Source organism: Eubalaena glacialis, chromosome 3 (assembly GCF_028564815.1).
Source record: "Eubalaena glacialis isolate mEubGla1 chromosome 3, mEubGla1.1.hap2.+ XY, whole genome shotgun sequence".
NCBI classification, from domain to species: domain Eukaryota; kingdom Metazoa; phylum Chordata; class Mammalia; order Artiodactyla; family Balaenidae; genus Eubalaena; species Eubalaena glacialis.
Genome location: NC_083718.1, coordinates 92,660,018 through 92,680,398, shown reverse-complemented (window position 1 = coordinate 92,680,398; position 20,381 = coordinate 92,660,018). Strand labels below are relative to the sequence as shown.

Below are 20,381 nucleotides of genomic sequence, written 5' to 3'. Positions count from 1 at the left end.
AGCTGCTGAACTCTCATCTCCTTTTGTGAAATGATTTGAGAGGCCTGGAATGTGCAACGCTCTGTAGAAAACCAAATGCCATTCTTTTCTAGTTCAAAGCTGTGGTCCAAGAAAGCACAGGGATGAACAGTGGTTCCCCTGAAGGTAAAGAGGAATTGCCTAAGACCTGACACCCTGTGGTGGTAACCAACAGTGCAGAGGCCCAGGGCAGCCGTGACTAATTGGGGACGGGGAGGAACTAGGTGTTACATAAGCTATTACACAAGGAGGTCCATTCTGAGCACACACTGGTATCCCTATGGCTTTTGTCGTCAATAGCTATTCATTCCAGGTCACTATATTCCAAAAGACATTTCTTAAGGACTTAAGGGAAAGAAATACCAACATCCTACTCAGAGCTAACGAAAACAAGTTGTGTTAAGAGCCGCAGTCAAAGAGATTTAATGGTCATGTTGATTCTGTTTTAAAGGACAAGAAGGTGTGGGGTTTTTTTCTTACTTTTTTCCCTCTTCAGTGGGGTGGGGGTGAGGAGTGTGGTTGGAGGAAGGGAGGAAAGAGCAACTCTACAACCACTGTTTGGGTTTACACACAGTTCTTCACAAAGCTGGGCCCATCATAGAATGGGCTTGAAAATGACATTGGATTCTGGTTTTCTGAGTTCACTTACTACATATTTTAGGAACCAGGAAACTCTGCTTATATGAAGTAGGAAGTGAGCAGATGAGCAAAAACTAATAATAGCAAACATATGGAGGGCTTACTATGTGCCAGGCACTGCTGCAAAGTGTTTTCAGTTGATTACTTTATGAATCCCCACTTTGACTGTATGAGATAAGAACTATTATTATACTTATTTTACAAATGACGAACCTGAGGCACAATTTGAGTACGCAATTTGTCAAGCAGAGTGTTCTCAACTAACAATTTGCCTCCGTTCCAACTTTCCTTTCACCTGAAAATTACCTTCTCCTTGACACTGTACAGTAAGGAATTTATGTCCCTTTAAGTATTGCCTTGACACTGCGCATGTCATAGTGAGAGGTTTCCTTCTTCCTCTTGTAACATGCTCTCATCAGTTCATCCCTAGCACAGTCTGCTAGAACGAAGGCTTCCTGAAGGTGAAAAGGAGCTCATCAGACCCTCCATTGAGGTAAGCAGTGGAGACGCACCTATGCATGTGAGTATGCATGTGTATATGTGTGTCTATGTTAGGGTCTGTAGTGTTAAGACCATGAATGTAAAATTGGATTATGATGTTCATAAGTTTAAGTCTTTGGAACCCTGAGCAAAATTTTCCAGAGACCTGTTCACTGTATCCCCATCACTACCATAGAATTTCCTCATTTTGAATCTCAGAGAATTCCCTTCTTCCATCCTTTTAATTGTATCTTGGATGGTAAAGACTGAAGGAGATTTGATTGATTAAGGCATTGATTCTTTCATTCCTTCAATAAATATTTAGTGGGGTCTACTATATCCAAGTTTCTGTTCTGGGAGGAGACCTGTTTCATGGATGGTAAGAATGGATTTTACTATTAAAAACTCAAGCGGTCCATATAATGAATTCTTTTGTACTTTAAAAAAAAATACTTGGAATGGAATATGCCAAAGACAAGAAAGTTACAAAGTACAATTTTTTTGACATTTGCATGTGTATGAATTTTGATAACAGATGTTTTTCTACAAGTTAGCAAGCCATTTTGGTTGTTGCAGATGAAACCAACTCAATGAATGTAGGTCTTCTCAACATCTGTCTTGCCCATCAACTTTGTTTAGAGAATCACAGCTTCTTTTGGCCCAATATGGTTCAAAAAATGATTTTGCTTCTCACTGTTCACTCCGAGAAAAGAACAGGCCAGTGGGAGATAGCATGAGATGATTAGAACTGACATTTTTCAGGCTGTGAGGTGCCATAGAGTGGACACCATCCTTAGCCCTCTGACTCTTGCTCTGTTTGCTTCAGGGAGGTTAGGCCCTTGTGTGGCTTGATGTAGGATCAAGATCCATAGATCAGTGCTGGCCCCAAACCTGTGTGCCAGGTAAAATCTCTCAGGGAGCTTTTAGAAAAATGCATATTTCTCGGCCTGGTCGCAATGCTAGAAAAATCCAAATTTCCAAGATGTGACTCAAGAATCCTTGCTTTTAAAAGCTCCTTGGGGCATACCAATATGGACATTGGTTGGAAACTACTAAACTCCCAAATCTACATCAGCGGCCCTGATATCTCATCCTCTTTACAGTTCTCCAACTCAGATAATACATTTAATATAATATATTTATTGGTTTGTTTACTTACTTTCTGTCTTTCCATCTTTTCCTTTCCCAGACCTTCCCCACCACTCCCATATACTAAACTCTAAATTCTACAAGGATAGGAATCTGTTTTGCTCAATGTTATGTCCCTGGCATCTGGAAGAGTGTCTGGCACATAACAGGCACTCAATAAACGCTTGCTAAGTGAGTGAATGAATCAATAAATGAAAGATCCTTCCAGTTGAATGTCTTCCCAGCTTGTAGAGATTAGAGCTCATCACCCCATCTTATGTTCCTATATATAGATTCTTCTTCCTAGATTTCCTAATGTTTTCAGTAGCTTTACAATCTTTGCTGTCTTGAAGCAGAGACTTGTGATCTTAAGTTATTTGTGTGTCTTCTCTCGTCTTTCTCTCCTTCATCTCGACAGTGGCCAGGTCCTCTAGTCATCTCAACCTCTGCCAGTTAGTTTTTCATCTTTGGGACTGTATTAGGGCTTCCCGGGCCCTTGCCTCTCCTGACTTCACACGTCTATAAAGCACCTCCCCTTCCCCAGGTCCCTCTGGGATTCCCTAGGATGTGTCTCACAACCAGGTCCTTCCACCCACCTCTTCTGCTCTAGCACCCCCTGCTGGACACCACTGAGGCTTGGACTGGGGGCAGCCATGCCTTCTGGACCCCACCATTTCCCCCACTCCGCAACTGATGAGTGCAAGTTCTCAAGTCCCAAATGGCATGATCCGGTCCGCTCAGTGAAACAGATCTTCCTTCTGTGTTCTGTGTAGAGGTAGAGAGTGCATCTTTCTCTTTATAAATGTTATAAAATCCCACAAGGCTATATGAACAAGGGCACTTATGACTCAGTGTCTTACAGAGTTTTTAGTGAAGAGCCTTCTGAGTTTTTAATTATAGCCTGACCTCACCTTCTTCATGGGCCACAGATATGAAGCCATATGGTTGGGCTGGGAGGCACATCTAAAAACAGACACTACCCTGAACTCAGCATTGGACCGCCCTTCTAAGAACTGAGGCTTTCTTGCTTGGTCTGACTTGCCTGCCTGACTCTCTCTTTCCTCAGATGAGTTCTTACCCAGGAGCCACCTTATTCACTCCTGGCCCATCATAACCAAACGCCAGCGATGAATTTACTTTAGGCTCCTCTGGACCTCCCCTTCTCTACTAATATCCCCTCCCAACCTCCATCCTCCTGGGCTTAGATGACTGCCTCTTCTTAACGATAGTACTGGCTAACATTTACTGAATGCTTACTATGTGCCAGGCGGCAGCTAATCATTTGACATGTAGTGTTTCTTTCTCTGGAGTGCAGTAGTACAGAGCAGTTGACTTTGAAGTCAGGCTGACCTACTCACTATGTGACCCTGAGCAAATCACAAATCACTTCATCTCTTGGTGCCTTGGTTTCAGCTTCTGTAGACTGAGAATCCCAATCCCTCTTATACAGGGGTGTTGAGAGGATTAAATGAGAAAACCTATGTAAAGCTCTTAGCACAAAGCCTGACACATAAAAAGTACTTAATAAATGATAGTTATTATTCCCTTTGATATTCTTGTTCAAGCTCTCTCCCAACTCGAATCCAAACAATTAGGGTAAACTTTCTTCAAGTTTAGATTAGATTACTTAGATTATAGAGCTCTCTTCTGGATTATAGGCTTGTAGACTGGGGTCAGATCCATAGAAGTGGTTATGTCTATATATTTAATGCAATCTCTTTTCATCATACTCCTTTCCTGCTCCAGCATCTGCAGGCTTCCTCTTGTTTTTCACAGAAAACTTGAACTCCTCATAGTATCAAGGCCCATGAGAACTGTTCATCAATGCCTTACTCTTCAGTAGGAGTAACTTTTACCTTTTTTACTTTCAACTTTTACCATTTGAATTTGATCAGGACTTAGTTTGTCCTAGATTTATTTGTTCTAGTAAATGTTGTGATTTAGGGCTTTAGTTGGGGTACGTATGTGTAGGAGGGTGTGGATGTAAGTTTGAATGTATGTGTATTGGGAGTGTTATATATGTGTGGGTGTGAGTGTGATTGTGTGAGGAGGTATGTGTTACACTTGTATGTTGTGTGAGTGTGTGTATTGTGTGTGGTTATATGGGTGTTGTGTATGTGTGTTCTGTGTGTGTTGTGTAGATGTGAGTATGAATGTGGGTGTGTGGGTGTGCACCCTGAATCTCAAGGGCAGATACAGAGTCCTCTACTTAATGGTGTGGTACAGAAGAAAGGGCATGAGTTTTAGGTAAAGATTGTCCTAAACTGTGATCTCAGCACTACTACTAATTCGCTGGAGACCTTGGATACTACTTAACCTTCCTAAATCTTTTTTCTCATCTGGGAAACAGGGTATTTTACTTTTCAGAGTTGTTTTGGAGTTGTTTAAAGGATTAGAAATAGTATAGATGCAATATATCAAATTGTGCCCAACACACAGAAAATACTCAATAAGTAGCCATTTTAGTAGTAACTGGAGCCAGAGTGGAGTACTCCAACCTTAGTAGACCCCAAATAAATTACCCATTGATTCAAGATCCCTCTATCTCTGCTGTTCTTTGGCTTAAAAAAGAACTTGCCACATCCAGAAAATATAGATCCATTGAATTATAGACAAGTACATCAATAGCTTCTCCTGAGGATGAAAGTAACTTTCTGAAGCACCAGGGCTTCAGATGGTCAGTGCTCCTCCCCACTCCATCCCCCATCCTAACCCAGTAGAGGGGGAAGTATGCAACCCCAGGAAGGCAGAGGATGGCCCTAAACAAAAAGGAAGCAGTGACCAGTGTCCCGGCACACTCTGGGCTCACACACTTCCCATTCTTAGTGTTAAAGGTGATAAAGAGTGGTTCATCTCTCTTTATTGGATGCTTTCAGAAATACCCTTATATAGCTTCTGAATTAATCATCTTCATACTCATCTCTTATTCACTGCCATATTTACTGCCATATTTCTAACACTTCTGGAGAAAGTGTTAATGGATAGAGGATGGTTAATGTGACCAAAAGAAAAGTGGTGGGAAGTTCAATCTTTAAAGGGGTTAAAGTGGGGTTTCATAGGTACTTACCCCTTTGTCGAAAGTAGCAAAAAATTTGATGTACGGCTGGAAATGTTCAGCTGCCTCTTCAAAAGCCTTGTAATCTAAGAGGAAGAAGATAAAAGGGAGAGACATTTTCAAGATACACACTGCATCAGAAATTTCTCTTTTTAAATAATGTAGAGAAAGTGGGAAACCAATTAATTCTGATTGGATAGTTATTTGGTAGCCATTATTTAGATAGATAATTATTTGATACTATTTTAAACCCCAAGGAATTTGGACTGACTGGCATTCTATCACCCCAAAGAGGAACTCTTTATCACACTTTTATATGTTTTAGGCAATTGGTGACAGAAAGGAGAAAACAGAGGAAACCAAGAGAGGACGAAGGAGAGAAAAACCAAAAGAAATTTTTTCACTCAAGCTCACTGCTAGTTACGTGTGCCCTCTAAAGAGTACTGCTGTATAAGTGAGCACTGAGTAAGAAGAAAACCCACTTAGTATGCAAAGCACCTCAATCAAAAATGACATCACAGAAGAATTTTAAACTTCTTAACAGGAGTACTTCTTTGGGTAACTCCTAGTTTTTCTTTCCCTATTTTTGTTTTCTTTTTTCATTCTGATCTCCTGAGAGATGACTTAAAATTAACCAAGCCCAGGGACATCCCTGGTGGTCCAGTGGTAAAGACTCCGCCTCGCAATGTAGGGGACATGGGTTCAATCCCTGGTCAGGGGACTAAGATCCCACATGACGCAGGGCAACTAAGCTCACTCGCCACAACTACTGAGCTTGCACACCTCAGCTAGAGGCCTCATGCCCCAAACTACAGATCCCACGCACTCTGGAACCCACACACCGCAACTACAGAGCCCATGCGCCCTGGAGCCTGCATGCCACAACTAGAGAAGAGAAAACCCACACGCCACAGCTAGAGAGAAGCCTGTGCACCACAACGAAGAGCCCAAGTGCCACAACAAAGATCCTGCATGCCGCAACTAAGATCCGATGCAGACAAAAAAAAAAAAAAAAAAAAAAAATTAACCAAGCCCTTGCTTGATTCTGGCCCCAAACTTGAATCTAAACTGGTCAAGATAAGCATGAGACCACATGAGTGTGGCCATGCTGTGCCTCACTACACCTAGACAGTTATTGTTTGGTAAAGACATTCGTATTCCTGTCTGATATGTGAGGGTGATGGTAATGGTGATGGTGTTGGTGGTTGTTCTGCATAAAGTCTATAATCCTGAGAGTCAATGATCCTACGATTCATTCTTAACAAGAATACCTTTCTTTCCATTTCATGGAATTTCATATCCCTTAATCATCAGAGGCATAAGCTTTAGCTAGAATCCCAGGAGCAGGCAGAATTTTCTAATATTCAATGAAAAACATTTCAAGAATCATGCTGACTCAGGGGACACCAAGACGAGTAAGACAAGGACACTGATCTCAAAGGCTCACAGCCAAGGAGGGATATGGGCCCTTAAAGAACCACAATGCAAGTCATAGCTGCTAGAATAGAGGAAAGCATGATAAGCACAGGCGAGACAGGGGTTGAAAAATTTACAAGAACAGCTGTACAAACTGATACACATTTACACAAACTCATTCCTCACAAAAGTAGTTGGGTCGTCAGAAAATATATCATAAAACCTGAGAGTTGGGATAGAGGATTAGGTGGAGGGGAAGAAGGTGGGTGAGAGATTTGGAGAATGAACAGAGAGAAAGTGGGAGAGTATAGAAAGTGGAGTGGTTATAGCCGTACCTAAGTTATTTACGTCTCTCTAAGGCAGCAGTGGGCTCCATCAGAATCCTCTGTCCCCTCTTCCCAGACCCCCTGTTCCAGGTGAACCTCTCCCCGCCTCCATGAACCCCTATCCTCATAGAAAGAATGGCCCTGATCTGTGTCCAGAGATCTCTCTTCTTCACTTGAGGAGCCAATCTACATCCCTTTTAAGATGAAGAAGGGTAGAGAAAGGTAATTCGCCAAGTTGGTGCTTCAAACTGTGGTTGAGCCTTTAGCCTTGCCCAAACAACAGCTGTCTTCCAGGAAACCCTGTCTAGTCTTCTGCTCTATTTGATCTCATGTGATTCCCTAGATTTTTCCTGCCCTCGTGTCCTGTTTTTGTTTGTTTGTTAGTTTGATTTTGTTTTTGTTTTGTTTTGTTTTGATTAATTTTTATTGGAGTATAGTTGCTTTACAATGTTGTGTTAGTTTCTGCTGTACAGCGAAGTGAATCAGCTATACATATACATATATCCCCTCTTTTTTGGATTTCCTTCCCATTTAGGTCACTACAGAACATTGAATAGAGTGCCCTGTGCCATACAGTAGGTTCTCGTCAATTATCTATTTTATACATAGTAGTGTATATATGTCAGTATCAATCTCCCAGTTCATCCCACCACCCCACTTCCCTCCTGGTATCCATACGTCCGTTCTCTACGTCTGTGGCTCTATTTCTGCTTTGCAAATAAGTTCATCTGTATCATTTTTCTAGATTCTACATATAAGTGATATTATACGATATTTCCTCTTTCCCCTCTGGAATGGGCTCCTGAATATCCAGCCTTCAACCTCCAGCTGATTGCAGACGTGTCTTAGCATTTTCTCACCTTTCTTGCCCATCCCTCCGGGTTTTCTATACTGGGTATTGACCCTTTAGCTCCACATTTCCCCCAGTTTGGCATTCTTAACCATCAGCTGAGTTCCCCTAGGAAGTTCTTGTCACACGTGCTCAATGCTAGCATCCATAGCTACATGCTCAAGCTGGAGATGGACTTTCATGCCCAACCTCCCTGGAAGATGTAGCCTCCCAGTTCTTCCAGGTCCTTTCTAATCTGGTACCAAATCTCTTAGGCATCCTTTTCTGCTAAAAGACTATTCCAGTCTACTTATGTTTTAAATCCTTCCAGTTTCTCCACTGTCTCTCCATTGTTCTTGCTCTATAGAAAAGCTTGGGACCATTTGCAAAGCCAATGCCTTCTGTGCCATTAAACTTTCTTGACCAATCACCCTCAAACTACAGTAGAAATATAGGACTCTCAACAACTGCTTCCCTGGGTGCCTTATCCACTCCTAGCTTCCCCACTCACTGACCTTGGCCTCTTTTGAAAGGCAAGAAGAAACAGACAGAGAGACGGGGATGCCTAGTAGAACATCCTGATGCTTTCAGCCAGTGTGTGATGGCCACGGGTATGTTACAAGGAGCTTGATAGACATAAATTTTTTTGGTGATAAATCTTTCTAGATGTTTTCTACAGCCATTCAGATTTTACGGTAGTTAATATTATATTTGAAAACAATGGCTCCCTCTATAAATGTTCTGTTTCAATAACAATTATTTTGTGCCTAAAAGACTAGCGAGCGTCACAGCTAGAGAGAGGCTGCTCCCCTGTCTTCCCCACTGGATCTTCTCGGTGTGATTGTTACTTTAGTCCAAGTTTATTTATCATCAGTGAAGTTTTTTGGTTTGTGAGACTCTAAAATATTTAGTTTTTTTCTTTTGATTTAATTTACTGTAATGTTCATATTTTTCTACTAACACCAATGGAATGCATGATTGCTATCTGTTTATTAGGTTAGTAATCATCGTAATCAGTATTATCAACAAAATCTGGTATTAGGTATTCCTAAAGAGGACAAAATTGATTTTCTTAATTTTCTGAATTATTCAATTTATCCCTTCCTTCCTACCATCCTTTCTTCCTACCTTCCTTCTTTCTTTTTTCTAATGCCTATAAATATTAACAATTAGCCAATCTAATTCTAGATGGAGTTTTCATAATGTATTATTGTTTGTCTTTGTAAACTAAAAAATATTTCTTTCAAAAATAATAATTGGACATAATATAATTAATTGACTCATTAAAGAGGACTGTAGGCCTTTGGCTTCAGAACTGACGGTGAGGCTGTAATGACAGGAAGGTGTAAAGACTGTGTTGTCAAGTTCATTCTGAAAATCTTGAGATTCAAGCAGTATTTATTCACAGAAATTCTTTGTTATATAAACTTTACCTATTGGTCTGAATTCCACATATAAGATTGTTACTAAAAAAGTGACCCCGATAACATCCAAATCTTGATAGCCCCTTCTCTTCTTAGCTCTAGGTGAAGAAATGGGTTCAGAAGACCTGTCTCTGCTGTTTCACACAAAAGCAGTCTAACTGTCCCAGGGGAATTTTACTAAGAGTTTATGAGCTAAGCTATGAATTGAAAAAACTGAATTATGTTAAAAACTCTTCGAAGGATAAATTATTGGCTTCAAAACATGCCAGACCTTGCTGAGATCCTGAATGAAGTTAACTGAAAATTGCAAGGACTGTGTGAAATACACAGTGTACTGACAAAGTTTATCAATTTAAAAGTAAAAATTTAACCTTAAAAAGGCAGTTAAAATGGCTCACTAGTAATTTTATTATTTAAATCTTAAGAAAAAGGTGTAAGACCAGTAGAGCGATAATTGCATATTCCTAAAGAAATGCTTCATTATTATTTTGAAATATATAATATGAAAGAGCTCAGTTGGATTTGAAATCTATTCAAATGATCATAAGAAATATTAACACTACATTTGTCATTGAAAAGGAAAGTAATAGCTGTTAGATGGAAAGAATGCTCACATTCCGGAAGGACAATTTAGAGATTAGATTATTTAAATTCTGTTCAATGGCAAGAAAAGATGGTTCATCAATCAAAGAAAAAGCGGTGAATGTTGTCCTGTCATTTGCCACCATCCACATGTGCCAGCAAAGTCTCTGGTCAAGGGTGACTATCCAGAATTCAAAGAGATCATTTAAAACCTTGATCAGGAACTGTATGTTGCTATTTCAAGCATAAAACCTAATATCAAAACCTATATTCTTAGAAACAAGCACAAGATTTTCATTCAAAATCTAAAAATATTTTACTTGGTAGTTTTATACAATGTAATATTTGATATCTTTCCTATTATTTTGTATATTATTATATTAAGAAGGTAATTTTTTTTTTTTTTTGCTAAGCCCAAGTAAATCTCTTCCAGTTTACCACTATGTGCCTTACAAACATGGTCTCATTTCATGTGTGCCATGACCCAACAAGGCTGTGAAGTCTTGAAAGTGCAGCCCAGTGGTTCAGTGTATGAGCATTAAAGTCAGATGTCTAGGGTGTAAATCTTGGCTCTACCATTTATTTGCTAGCTGTGTGATACTGGGTGAGTTCACTCAACCTTTCTGTTCCTTCATTTCCTCATCATTAAAATGCTGATAATAATGGTAACTGCCTTACAGGCTAGTTGTGAGAATGAAACTAAGGCGTCTACAGAAAGCTCCTTGCATGGGCCCTGGCATAGGATATATGTTAGTTAAATGGAGCTATTATTGTTATTCATTTAGGGTGGGGGAAGGTAGAAACTGGAAGGTGTGTTTTGTTTTGTTTTGTTTTTTGCCACACCGTGCGACCTGTGGGATCTTAGTTCCCCCACCAGGGATCGAATCCTGGTCCTCGGCAGTGAGAGTGCAGAGTTCTAATCACTGAACCACCAGGGAATTCCCTGGAAGATGTGCTTCTTATCCCAATCTTGGCCTCGTCTCCCTCCCTATATGCTATCCTGAGCTTAATGGAGGAAGAGAGAGAAACAGAAGGATGGAAATGGATAGAAACAATTGAGGGGGTCGGGGAAGGCAGAAAAGGATTAAGGGACATAGAAGGAAGTGAAATGAAGGGGAGAAAGTGGAAGGGGTCAGGAGAAGCACCCCAGAGTAGTCAGCATCTATATAGGAATGTGAAAATTGAAATAAAGTCACCTAAAGAACTTGGTTGAAACTCCCTGGCTAGGCTCCTTCCTGCAAACACACCCTTAAGGAGGGTGAATAGAGGCTTTTATGTAGCAAATGAGAAGACAGTTGGGTCATGGGAGAGAGAAAATAGGTGGGTTGTTGATGAGATGACTAAGGATGCCAGTTGGCCGATGGGGTACAGAAACGGCTTAACAAATAATTTCAAAATATTTTGGAGTTTCCAGAAATAGTCACGAGCGGCCCTTATTTGCACCTCCCACACGTACGAATGCTACCAGATTCTCTTTCATAGTTATGCCCGCTCCTTGTAACACTGTCCCTCTCTCCAAGGCTCAGACACCAGAAAAAGCCTTAATTCATATAGGGCCCTTGTGGCCAAAGCAGTTTAAAAAAAGTCCTCAAGTAGTTGGCTTTCCTGGTTCCTTCTCTTCCTGACTCTTCCTGACTCCCACTCGCTACGCCGATCACCCCTGTGTGGGTTGTGGTGATGTCTGATATGTTCCTCTGCCCACCCCAAAGCTGGCCACAAAGCTTTCAAAGGGAGTGTACCAAAGGGCGTGGCTGTGCCGTTGCAGGCAGCCTTGGTGGTCAGGGGGGTTGGCCAGCAGTCTTCCACATTGTGCTGTAGCTCCCAAGCCCATCCCTACCCAGATTTTCCTCTAATGCTGTCCAAGTAACTGAGAAGCTCTCCAACTGCTGACCACAGGAGCTGCCGATGTCAGAGAGACAGCCCACTCTCTGCCCCATCTGGGGAGAGAATCCCACGGGTTGGTGGGCAGGTGGAAAAGGTGGAGGAAGGGCTTTTCTCTCTTCTGTCAAATACTCGGCCCCCTTCAAGGTCAGCGAACAAGGCCCAACCTTAATGTTCTTTCAGCTCCCCTGCCTGTTTTGCATAATTTCTGCTCATTTGTCCCATTCCATAGGGTGCAAGGAAGATTCTCCCTCTATTCTACCCAGCACATGATGTGCTAATGGCTCATCTTCTTTCTGGATAATCTAACACACCTTATTGGGAAAAGAGCCTTTAGAGTGACAGGCTGGGGCTGACAGACAACTTACATTCTGAGTCCTCACTCTTGAAAAAGCCGATGAGTTTGATACGGTCCTCAATGCGCTCAAAGGCTTGGACTTCCAGTTTGCTGTTGATGATCTCCACTGGGTCTTCAATGAGCTGGAATGCCACACACATGACACAAAAGATGTTCAAATAAGAGAACTTTTCCCTCCCGAGAGGGAAAATCAGGAACATGTATAGCGTGCTTTGGAGGGAAGCTGTGGACTAGGTCCTGGTGCCTCAGCATCCACCCCACCTTCCCCCGTGAGCACAGTTCTTTTCTTAGAGGAACTGACCTTACCTCAAGGGGTAGGCTGATCAGTCTGGGGGCAACTCCATTTCTCTTGCCGGTTATTGATTGAGGAATGGCATGTGACCCAATTCTGGCCAATGACTCTCCAGGGTAGATAAGCCTGAAGGCCTGGGGAAAGTTCTACTTTCCTTTTAAGAGAGCAATGGGAGGCCGGATATTTCCCCCCTCTCAGTGGATATGAATGAGGAAATGTGGTATATCAGCTCCTGCTTCTGGCTATCTTATAACCAACTTGAGAACAGTCAGCCTGAGGACAAAGCCAACACACTGAAAGAGCATTATCTGTGATTTACAGAGAAAAATGGAGCTACAGCCCTGATTGATCAAGCCTAAAATCTGCCCTCACCCTGGTCTTCCATTTGTGTAGGTCAATGACGCTGCTTATTTTTTAAGGTACTAGCATCTAAAAGCCCCCTCCTGGTTGATAGAGCCAGAGCAGGGCCATTGGACCCACAGTTGTCCTGTTGCCTCCCTCAGTTTTTTTGAGGGCTTATAGGTATGGGTTAGCGAGAGGACCAAGCAGAGCCTATGCGCACTCTTTTGTAGGAAGTAACCTTCAACTTACTTCCGACCCTCTCTCTGGGTTTCTGAGGCAGTGGGGAAAAGGCAATAGGCCGCTGTATTCTAGCTGGTAGATAAGGAATCACCAGTATGGATGTTCTTTATCTGCACAGGCACCTGTGTTCAAAAGAACTTGACTTCACAGCTGTTACTGCAAGTGTGAGTTTATCTATGGAAAAATATTTTTACAATGTTTGTTTCTCTGTTTGCCTGAGCACGTGGGCCCCAGGGTGTTGGACCTCCACGGCTGAGAGGGAGTGTGATATTGGGTGGCTCATTAGCCCTGCCTCTTTCTATCCTGCCTGAGGGGTCACTCAACAGACTGTTACCCCTCTCCCTACCCCATCTTCCAGGGACTATCCAACTCTCTCTCCTACACTTTTCTTCAGAAGCCCTGGAACAAAGCCAAGGGGATTCTGGGGATGTTTGTGTATAATTGCTAAGAGAATTAACATCTTACTACTACACAGTCCCGATTTGTGACCCTCTGGTCACTAATAAAACAGTTTCTGAGGTGATTGAAGGGCCAGCTTCCCAGTAGACGTAGATATTGCCGTGATACAGGCACGCTTTAGTTTTTCGTGAAGCTTGAGAAGTCTTTCTTAGACCAGGTCAGATTATCCACCTTCTCTGTTCTTACTTTGGGGTTTTACTTCCCCCTGTATTTGAACCCAAACAGTGCCATGCAGGGCCACTGTGCATAAATGCTTACGTCCAAGAGAAACTCCACCAAGACATCAGCTGCAAACTCGCCATCAAACTCAATTGTGCGATCACCCTTAAGAACATACAGACTTCCTTCTTCATCAAAACCTAAAAAAAACAAAGAGTTCCCCAAATAAAGTCATCCCGATGTAGGAAGAGCCATCCTATTGGCCACGGTCTGGCTCAGGGTCCCTGGGTGACATGGGGTCAGGCTCAGTGGAACTAGCATGGACCCTAGGATCAGTTCCCTTGCAGCCACACCTCTGAAGGGCTCCCAGGGTGGAAACTCAAAATGAAATAGTCAAGAACCGAAAATCTAATCTCCACTCCACCACTGCTTTAATTTTCCAAAAGTATTGCTGACCCCATTCTCCTTATCAAAAAGTTTTCATGCCCACTGCCTACCTGGCTTTTTAGCCTGACATTCAAGCCCTTCCACAACCTAGTGCCAGCCCTAGCCTTTACATCCTCCCTTGGGTGGACCCATACTCCCTTGAGAACTGCACTCCTCATCCCTATGCAACTCCCTTGGCTTTTTGCCCAAGAGCTGCTGTGAAAGGGGACATGAAGGAAAAATCACAGCGCATGATTCTCTGCACAGATGTTCTCCTTGGGCCTAGAGTGACCTTCACCACCACCACCCCTTGCCCATCTCGGTCAACTCCTTTAGGTCTCAGCTTACGACCCATTTTTCCAGAAAAGGCCACTCCAATCTCTCTTGCCATTATGGATCTGCTCTCAGCTCCATTTAGAGGTATTCACTATAACAGCGAGCCCTCTATAAGGGTAGGGCTGCTGTCCTCTTGGGATCCCAGTGCCTTGAATGGAGTCTGGATACACTGGGCTCCCCATAAATGTTTGCGGCCAGAATGAACAGCTTGCTTTTCTATTGTAGCTGAATTCTGCACATCTTTTCCAAGTCTGCTGATAATGCTGCAAGGGCAGGTTCTGCATCTTCTTTCCTACCCTCCATCACCCTCAGCGTAATGCTGTGTACTTTCACAAATGCTTGCTGGAGAACTGCATTTCCCCCCAGGAATGCTAAATAGCTGAGGCTGGCCTTAAATCCAACTGCATGGCATGCTTAATTCCCTAGATTAATTGTTTTCAAACTCTCGGATTAGCTGAAGGATGCCTTCTCCAGATGAACTCTTCTGCAGAACCTCTAGGAAAGGGAGGCTGGCCCACTGCCCACCGTGTCCCAGGGCACTTCTGAAGAACCCCTGGCACACCATGGAGCACCGTTTGTAAATCTAAAGGAGCAATGGGCCAGGTATCCCTGAAGCAGGCAGTGACTGATCACGAAGGGTGCCATGGGGAACCTCAGCCAGTGTCCTGCTGTTAGATTTTTCTCTGAGTGAAACCAGTTAGGAGGTTGTTGCACCAGTCCAGAGACCAAACTCAGGCACATGGAAATGGGGATGGAGATCAAGGAGCAGGTTCACAAAATACAACTGTTCTGTAAACTCCGAGGATCGAATAGTCAGAAAGAACCCGCCCCATTTCATTTAGAGGTTCATTTAGACATTTAAAGGTTCATTTAGACATTTAAACCCTCATCACATCCTCCATGGGGAGGATATCCATCAGTCCCTTCTTATGAATATTTACCCAGCTTGTCCTCCCTAAATTTTTAGATTTCTGGAACACCAGCGTTTTCCTCTAACTAAATTTACTGGAAATTCTCCCAAATTCAACTTCTCATTAAAACAGTGGGAAGGGAGAAGACTAGGGTATCAAGAGGCGCTGGACAGAACTCATCAACTTGCTTTTGACTAGGGAAAGAGTTGAACATGCTTTGCTCCCCTGCTCAAGGGAAAAAAAACTTCTTAATTTGTCTCCAGGGAAAGAGATACCCCAGGCATTCTTAATAATTCATTATCTTTTTATAGTCATGAGTTCTTCCTTGTATCTAACCTAAATATTGCCTCTTACAATTTAAATCCTTCTTTAAAAAAGCTGTTCTTGAAAATAAAATAGAAAACAGTTGTTTGAAATTCTCTAAGATAAATGCACTTTCGTGTGCCTGAAGGTATTTACTGAACCACCACTAATCTTTTTTATCCTGTGCTTACTACTCCAAATCCAATTAACCTTTCTTCAAAGGTCCTGTTTTATAACCTCCTGCTCTCTTTTAATAGCCATCCTTCACTGGTCATGCAGAAAAAGTGAAATGGGCAATACATGTCTGGGGGTGTTTGCAACCCAGCGGAGTAACCTATATTCTCTCTCCTTGGGATTAGAGGTGTAAGAATCTTAAAGCACACTCGCACTTAACCATGACATATTGACACAAGAGATTACAACTTGCGCTGTGCAGTCGCTTGCTTAACCATACCTCATCTAAATCCTCCCTTTCATCCTTGGTGACAATGCCCAGCTGGGCTTTGGACTTAAATTTAGAAACCACTGGGACCCTAGAGTCACTACTATTAATGACATTCTTTGTTGGCTGCTTCAGCCAAGAGGTCAGGAAATAATAGGTGATGGAAAAAGAGATTTGATCTTCCTCAAAGAGATCACCATGTCAGTGAGATAGAGAGGTTAGCCTTTTTCTTTTTTAATTGACGTATATTTGAGTTACAATGTTGTGTTAGTTTCATATGTACAGCAAAGTGATTCAGTTATACATACATATATATTTGTTTTTTTTAGATTCTTTTTGCATATAGGTTATTACAGAACATTGAGTATAGTTCCCTGTGCTATACAGTAGGTCCTTGCTGTTTATCTATTTTATGTATAGTAGTGTGTATATGTTACTTCCAAATTCTTAATTTATACTTCCCACCCGCCATCGAGAAGCTAGCCTTTTAACATGCTCTAGAAGCTGGAAATAAAGGTTTGAATCTTTAATGTCCATTTCTCCAGGAAGAAACCCTCTTCCTTGTACTGATACAAAGATATATTAGATGACTAATGTGAAATTATTGAATTCAGGCCTGTATTTACTTTTGTGAGACTCTTCCCCAAGCCAAGACTAAGGTATGCAGTATCATTTTAAATTTATTTAAAAATAGTCTAGTTATCATGCAAGAAAAAATGACTGTACTTTTTCTTTTGCAAGACACATTTGCTTCTTCATGATATATCTCAAAGAAAATCCCACTTACCCAGTTTCTTGGCAAGCTTGGCTTCTTTCTTGGCATCCACCATCACAAAGCCAATATCTTTATGTTCCAGGACTTGGGCCACAAGCTGAAGGGAGAGACAAGTAGGAGAGTAAGTGAATCAAGATCAGAAAGACTGTAGAAAATACCACGGGATACTATTTTGATATGTTGACAAGAGGATTTTCCTCCATACTTCCTGTTACTCTGTGACCAGTTCAAGCAGCAACGTAGGGATTCTATGCTTATGCCCTCAGGGGAAGGATGATTCAGTAGAATTCTGAGAACGAAGGAGAGAAAAGTGTGAGGACCAGATCTAAGATATAAGATTTGGAAGACCTTGTCGCACACCCTTCTCTGCCCTCAGGGTAGATAAAATTTGAATTGGGAAAGAGCAGGATCAGAAAGGAAGCAAAGAGTACTAGATACCCACAGATACCTAACATGGGGCCTGGAGCCCATCGCAGCTACCAAATGAACCTTGGGTTCGGTGGGGTCACAAGAGATGCCAGATAGGCTGAGGGACCTTAGGACAAAGGAGACCTGTGACCCCAGTACCCAGGATAGTCCTCAAGTCCCTCCACCCCGTGGGCTTGAGGAGTAAGAATGCCCATTGAGTGTATCTGGTAGAAAGACCTGAGGCAGCCTCTGAAGTTTTCCTGCTTCCAGTTGAGAGGAAGAACTATTAGAGTACCTGGGTGGAAGTATAGCCCCGAAGGTGAAGAGGATGCAACAGTGTCAGGTGGACAGACGGCTGTCAACTACTCTGGGTGGACACCAGCCTAGATGATGACACCAAGCACAAGACTGGCATCGTGTTAAGCTCCCTGAAACTTAGATATAAGGAAGTAGGGAGACCCTCAGTTGCCTGAGATCTAATTCCTGCCATCTGGCTGAATGGAAGCTTAAAATAGAATAGACTGGAGAAGCTACCAAAAAGATCATGTAATACTAATATTACATTTCTTTATTTACAATTTAAAAAAAATAATTGTAGATTAACATGCAGTTGTAAGAAATAATACGGAGAGATCCCTCATACATTTTACCCAGTTTGCCCCAAAGTAACATCTTGGAAAACTATAATGCAATATAGAAACTGGATATTGGCATTTATATAGTAAAGATACAGAACATTTCCATAACCAAGAGGATCCCTCATGTTGTCCTTTTATAGTCACATCCACTTGCTTCCCCCTTCATCCCTTCCCTAACCCTTGGCAACCACACCTTCATCTCTTCCCTCACCTTTGGCAACCCCTAATCTGTTCCCCATTTCTTTTCATTTCAAGAATGTTATATAAGTTGAATCATATAATATGTAACCTTTTGGGTTTGTCTTTTTTTACTCATCATATTTCTCTGGAGATTCATCCAGATTCTTGTGTATATTAATAGATCATTCTTTTGTATTACTGAGCAGTATTTCCATGGTACAGAGGTACCACAGTTTCTTCAATTATTCACCCATTGGAGGACATCTGGGCTGTTTCAAGTTTTTGGCTATTATGAATAAAGCTGCTATAAACATTCATGTACAGGTTTTTGTGTGAAGGTTAGTATTAATTTCTTTACGATAAATACTCAGGAGTGAAATTGCTGGGTTGTATCATAATTGCATAGTTTTTAAAGAAAGTGCTGATTGTTTTCCTGAGTGGCTGTACCACTTTACATTCCCAACAGCAATGTAGTGATGAGAGATCCAGTTTTTCTGCATCCTTACCAACATTTGGTGTTGTCACTAATTTTTATTTTAGCCGTTCTAATAGATGTGTGGTGATATCTCATTACAGTTTTAATGCATTTCCCTAATGGCTAATGATGATGAACTTATTTGCCATCAGTATGCTCTCTTCCATGAAATACCTGTTCACGTCTCTTGTCTATTTTCCAAATAGATTATTTTTTGATAGTTGAGTTTTGACAGCTCTTTAAATATTAGTCCTTTGTTGGATATGCGGTTTACAAATATTTTCTCCGACTCTGTAGCTTATCTTTTCATCCTCCTAATAGGGTCTCACAGAACAAAAGTTTTTAATTTTGATGAAGTCATATTTATCAGGTTTTCCATTTATGGATTGTGCTTTTGGTGTTAAGTCTAAGAACTCTTTGCCTAATCCCGTATCCTGAAATTTTTTTCTAATTTTTTCCTAAAAGTTTTAGAGTTGTTTTTTTGTTTGTTTGTTTGTTTTGTTTTGTTTCCTGTGGCTTTCAGGATCTTAGTTCCCTGACCAGGGATTGAACCTGGGCCACGGCAGTGAAAGTGCCGAGTCCTAACCACTAGCCTGCCAGGGAACTCCCTAAAAGTTTTAGAGTTTTAATTTTACATTTAAGTCCATGATCTACTTTGAGGGTTGTGTGTGTGTGTGCTTTTAACCAATGGATGTCCAACTATTCCAGCACCATTTGTTGAAAGGGCCATCTCCTGCTGTAACTTCTCTGAGGGTTTTCTTTGCCTCTTCATTCTTCCCTCCTTGACCTTCTCATATGCTCCCTGTCCTCTTTCTTCAAGCGGTTTTCTCTTCTTTCTTAGATTTTGGCTGAGACTAGGAAAGGCTTAGGATGAAAGATATCATCAGTGTTTATATTATGACTCATCCTGAGCGTCCCTGTAATGCTTAAACAGGTCTGTCTTTCTGCAAAGTCACTTGGCTTTAGTCTATTGCATTCAATTTATTAGACAAGGTTATTTTTGAATGAGTTTTCTGGTTTTCAGTGTAAGCCACTCTGTCCTATTTAGTGCTATCAAAACATTAACTTAAATGTTCCCTTTCTATCATTAAAAATTAATAATGATGAGACCTGATGGCTTTGTGATATTAGTAAGTTTCCCAACTCCTAAAGCATGAGCCTCTAACAGTGGTTCTTAAACTTCTGTGTGCATAAGAATCCCCTGGAACACTGGTTAAAATGGGGCTTCCTGGGCTTCAGCACCGGAAAGTAGAGAATAGAGCTGGGGTGGAGCTCAAGTATCTACATTTTCACAAACCACACTACCAAGCCCCATGATTCTGACGCAGCAGATCCTGTACCACACTCTGGAAAACACTGCTATAAATGCTTGTCAGTTCATCCAAAAATGCTGTGACATAATATTTTCCAACTGTGACCCATGGGCCATGCTTAGCCCTGTTGGCCACTTCATCTTAAGTGTAGGAGAGAAATATTAATAATAGTAAGAATATTAGAGATTAATTATGAGAATTAAACAGAGAATTTAACTCTGACCTCTCCTAGACATACATCACCACATTTTATTGGTTTCTTAGGTAGATGCCAATGTGTGCCTTTCCTCGGCTTGTAAAGCATGCCCTTCTCATTATCTTATTGATATTTATATGTGACATTTGAAGATATATGAGTGGAAGGTGCTAGCTCAGGCAAACTCAGTTCTGTTTTTCTGCTTTTCTGTTTAAGCACAGCCAATTATTGTCCTAGGCACGGACGGATAGACAGAGCTGGCAGTCACAGATGGGCCAGGAACCTGTGCTAGCTGAGACCTGCCCACCTTCTCCTTGGTACCCTTACACACAATCCCTGCAGTGTCCTGT

At 41.7% G+C, this 20,381-nt stretch overlaps 1 protein-coding gene across 1 annotated transcript in view; it reads right to left on the bottom strand.

The window, feature by feature from the left end:
* CASQ2 (calsequestrin 2) overlaps positions 1–20,381 on the bottom strand; it is a 61,102-nt gene that overhangs the window by 22,992 nt on the left and 17,729 nt on the right. Inside the window, exons 2-5 of the mRNA XM_061186126.1 lie at positions 16,834–16,918; positions 13,728–13,828; positions 12,147–12,258; positions 5,333–5,406 (exon numbers count right to left, since the gene is read on the bottom strand). Of these exons, the coding sequence (XP_061042109.1) occupies positions 5,333–5,406; positions 12,147–12,258; positions 13,728–13,828; positions 16,834–16,918 (372 nt within the window). The remainder of the gene's footprint in view (positions 1–5,332; positions 5,407–12,146; positions 12,259–13,727; positions 13,829–16,833; positions 16,919–20,381) is intronic.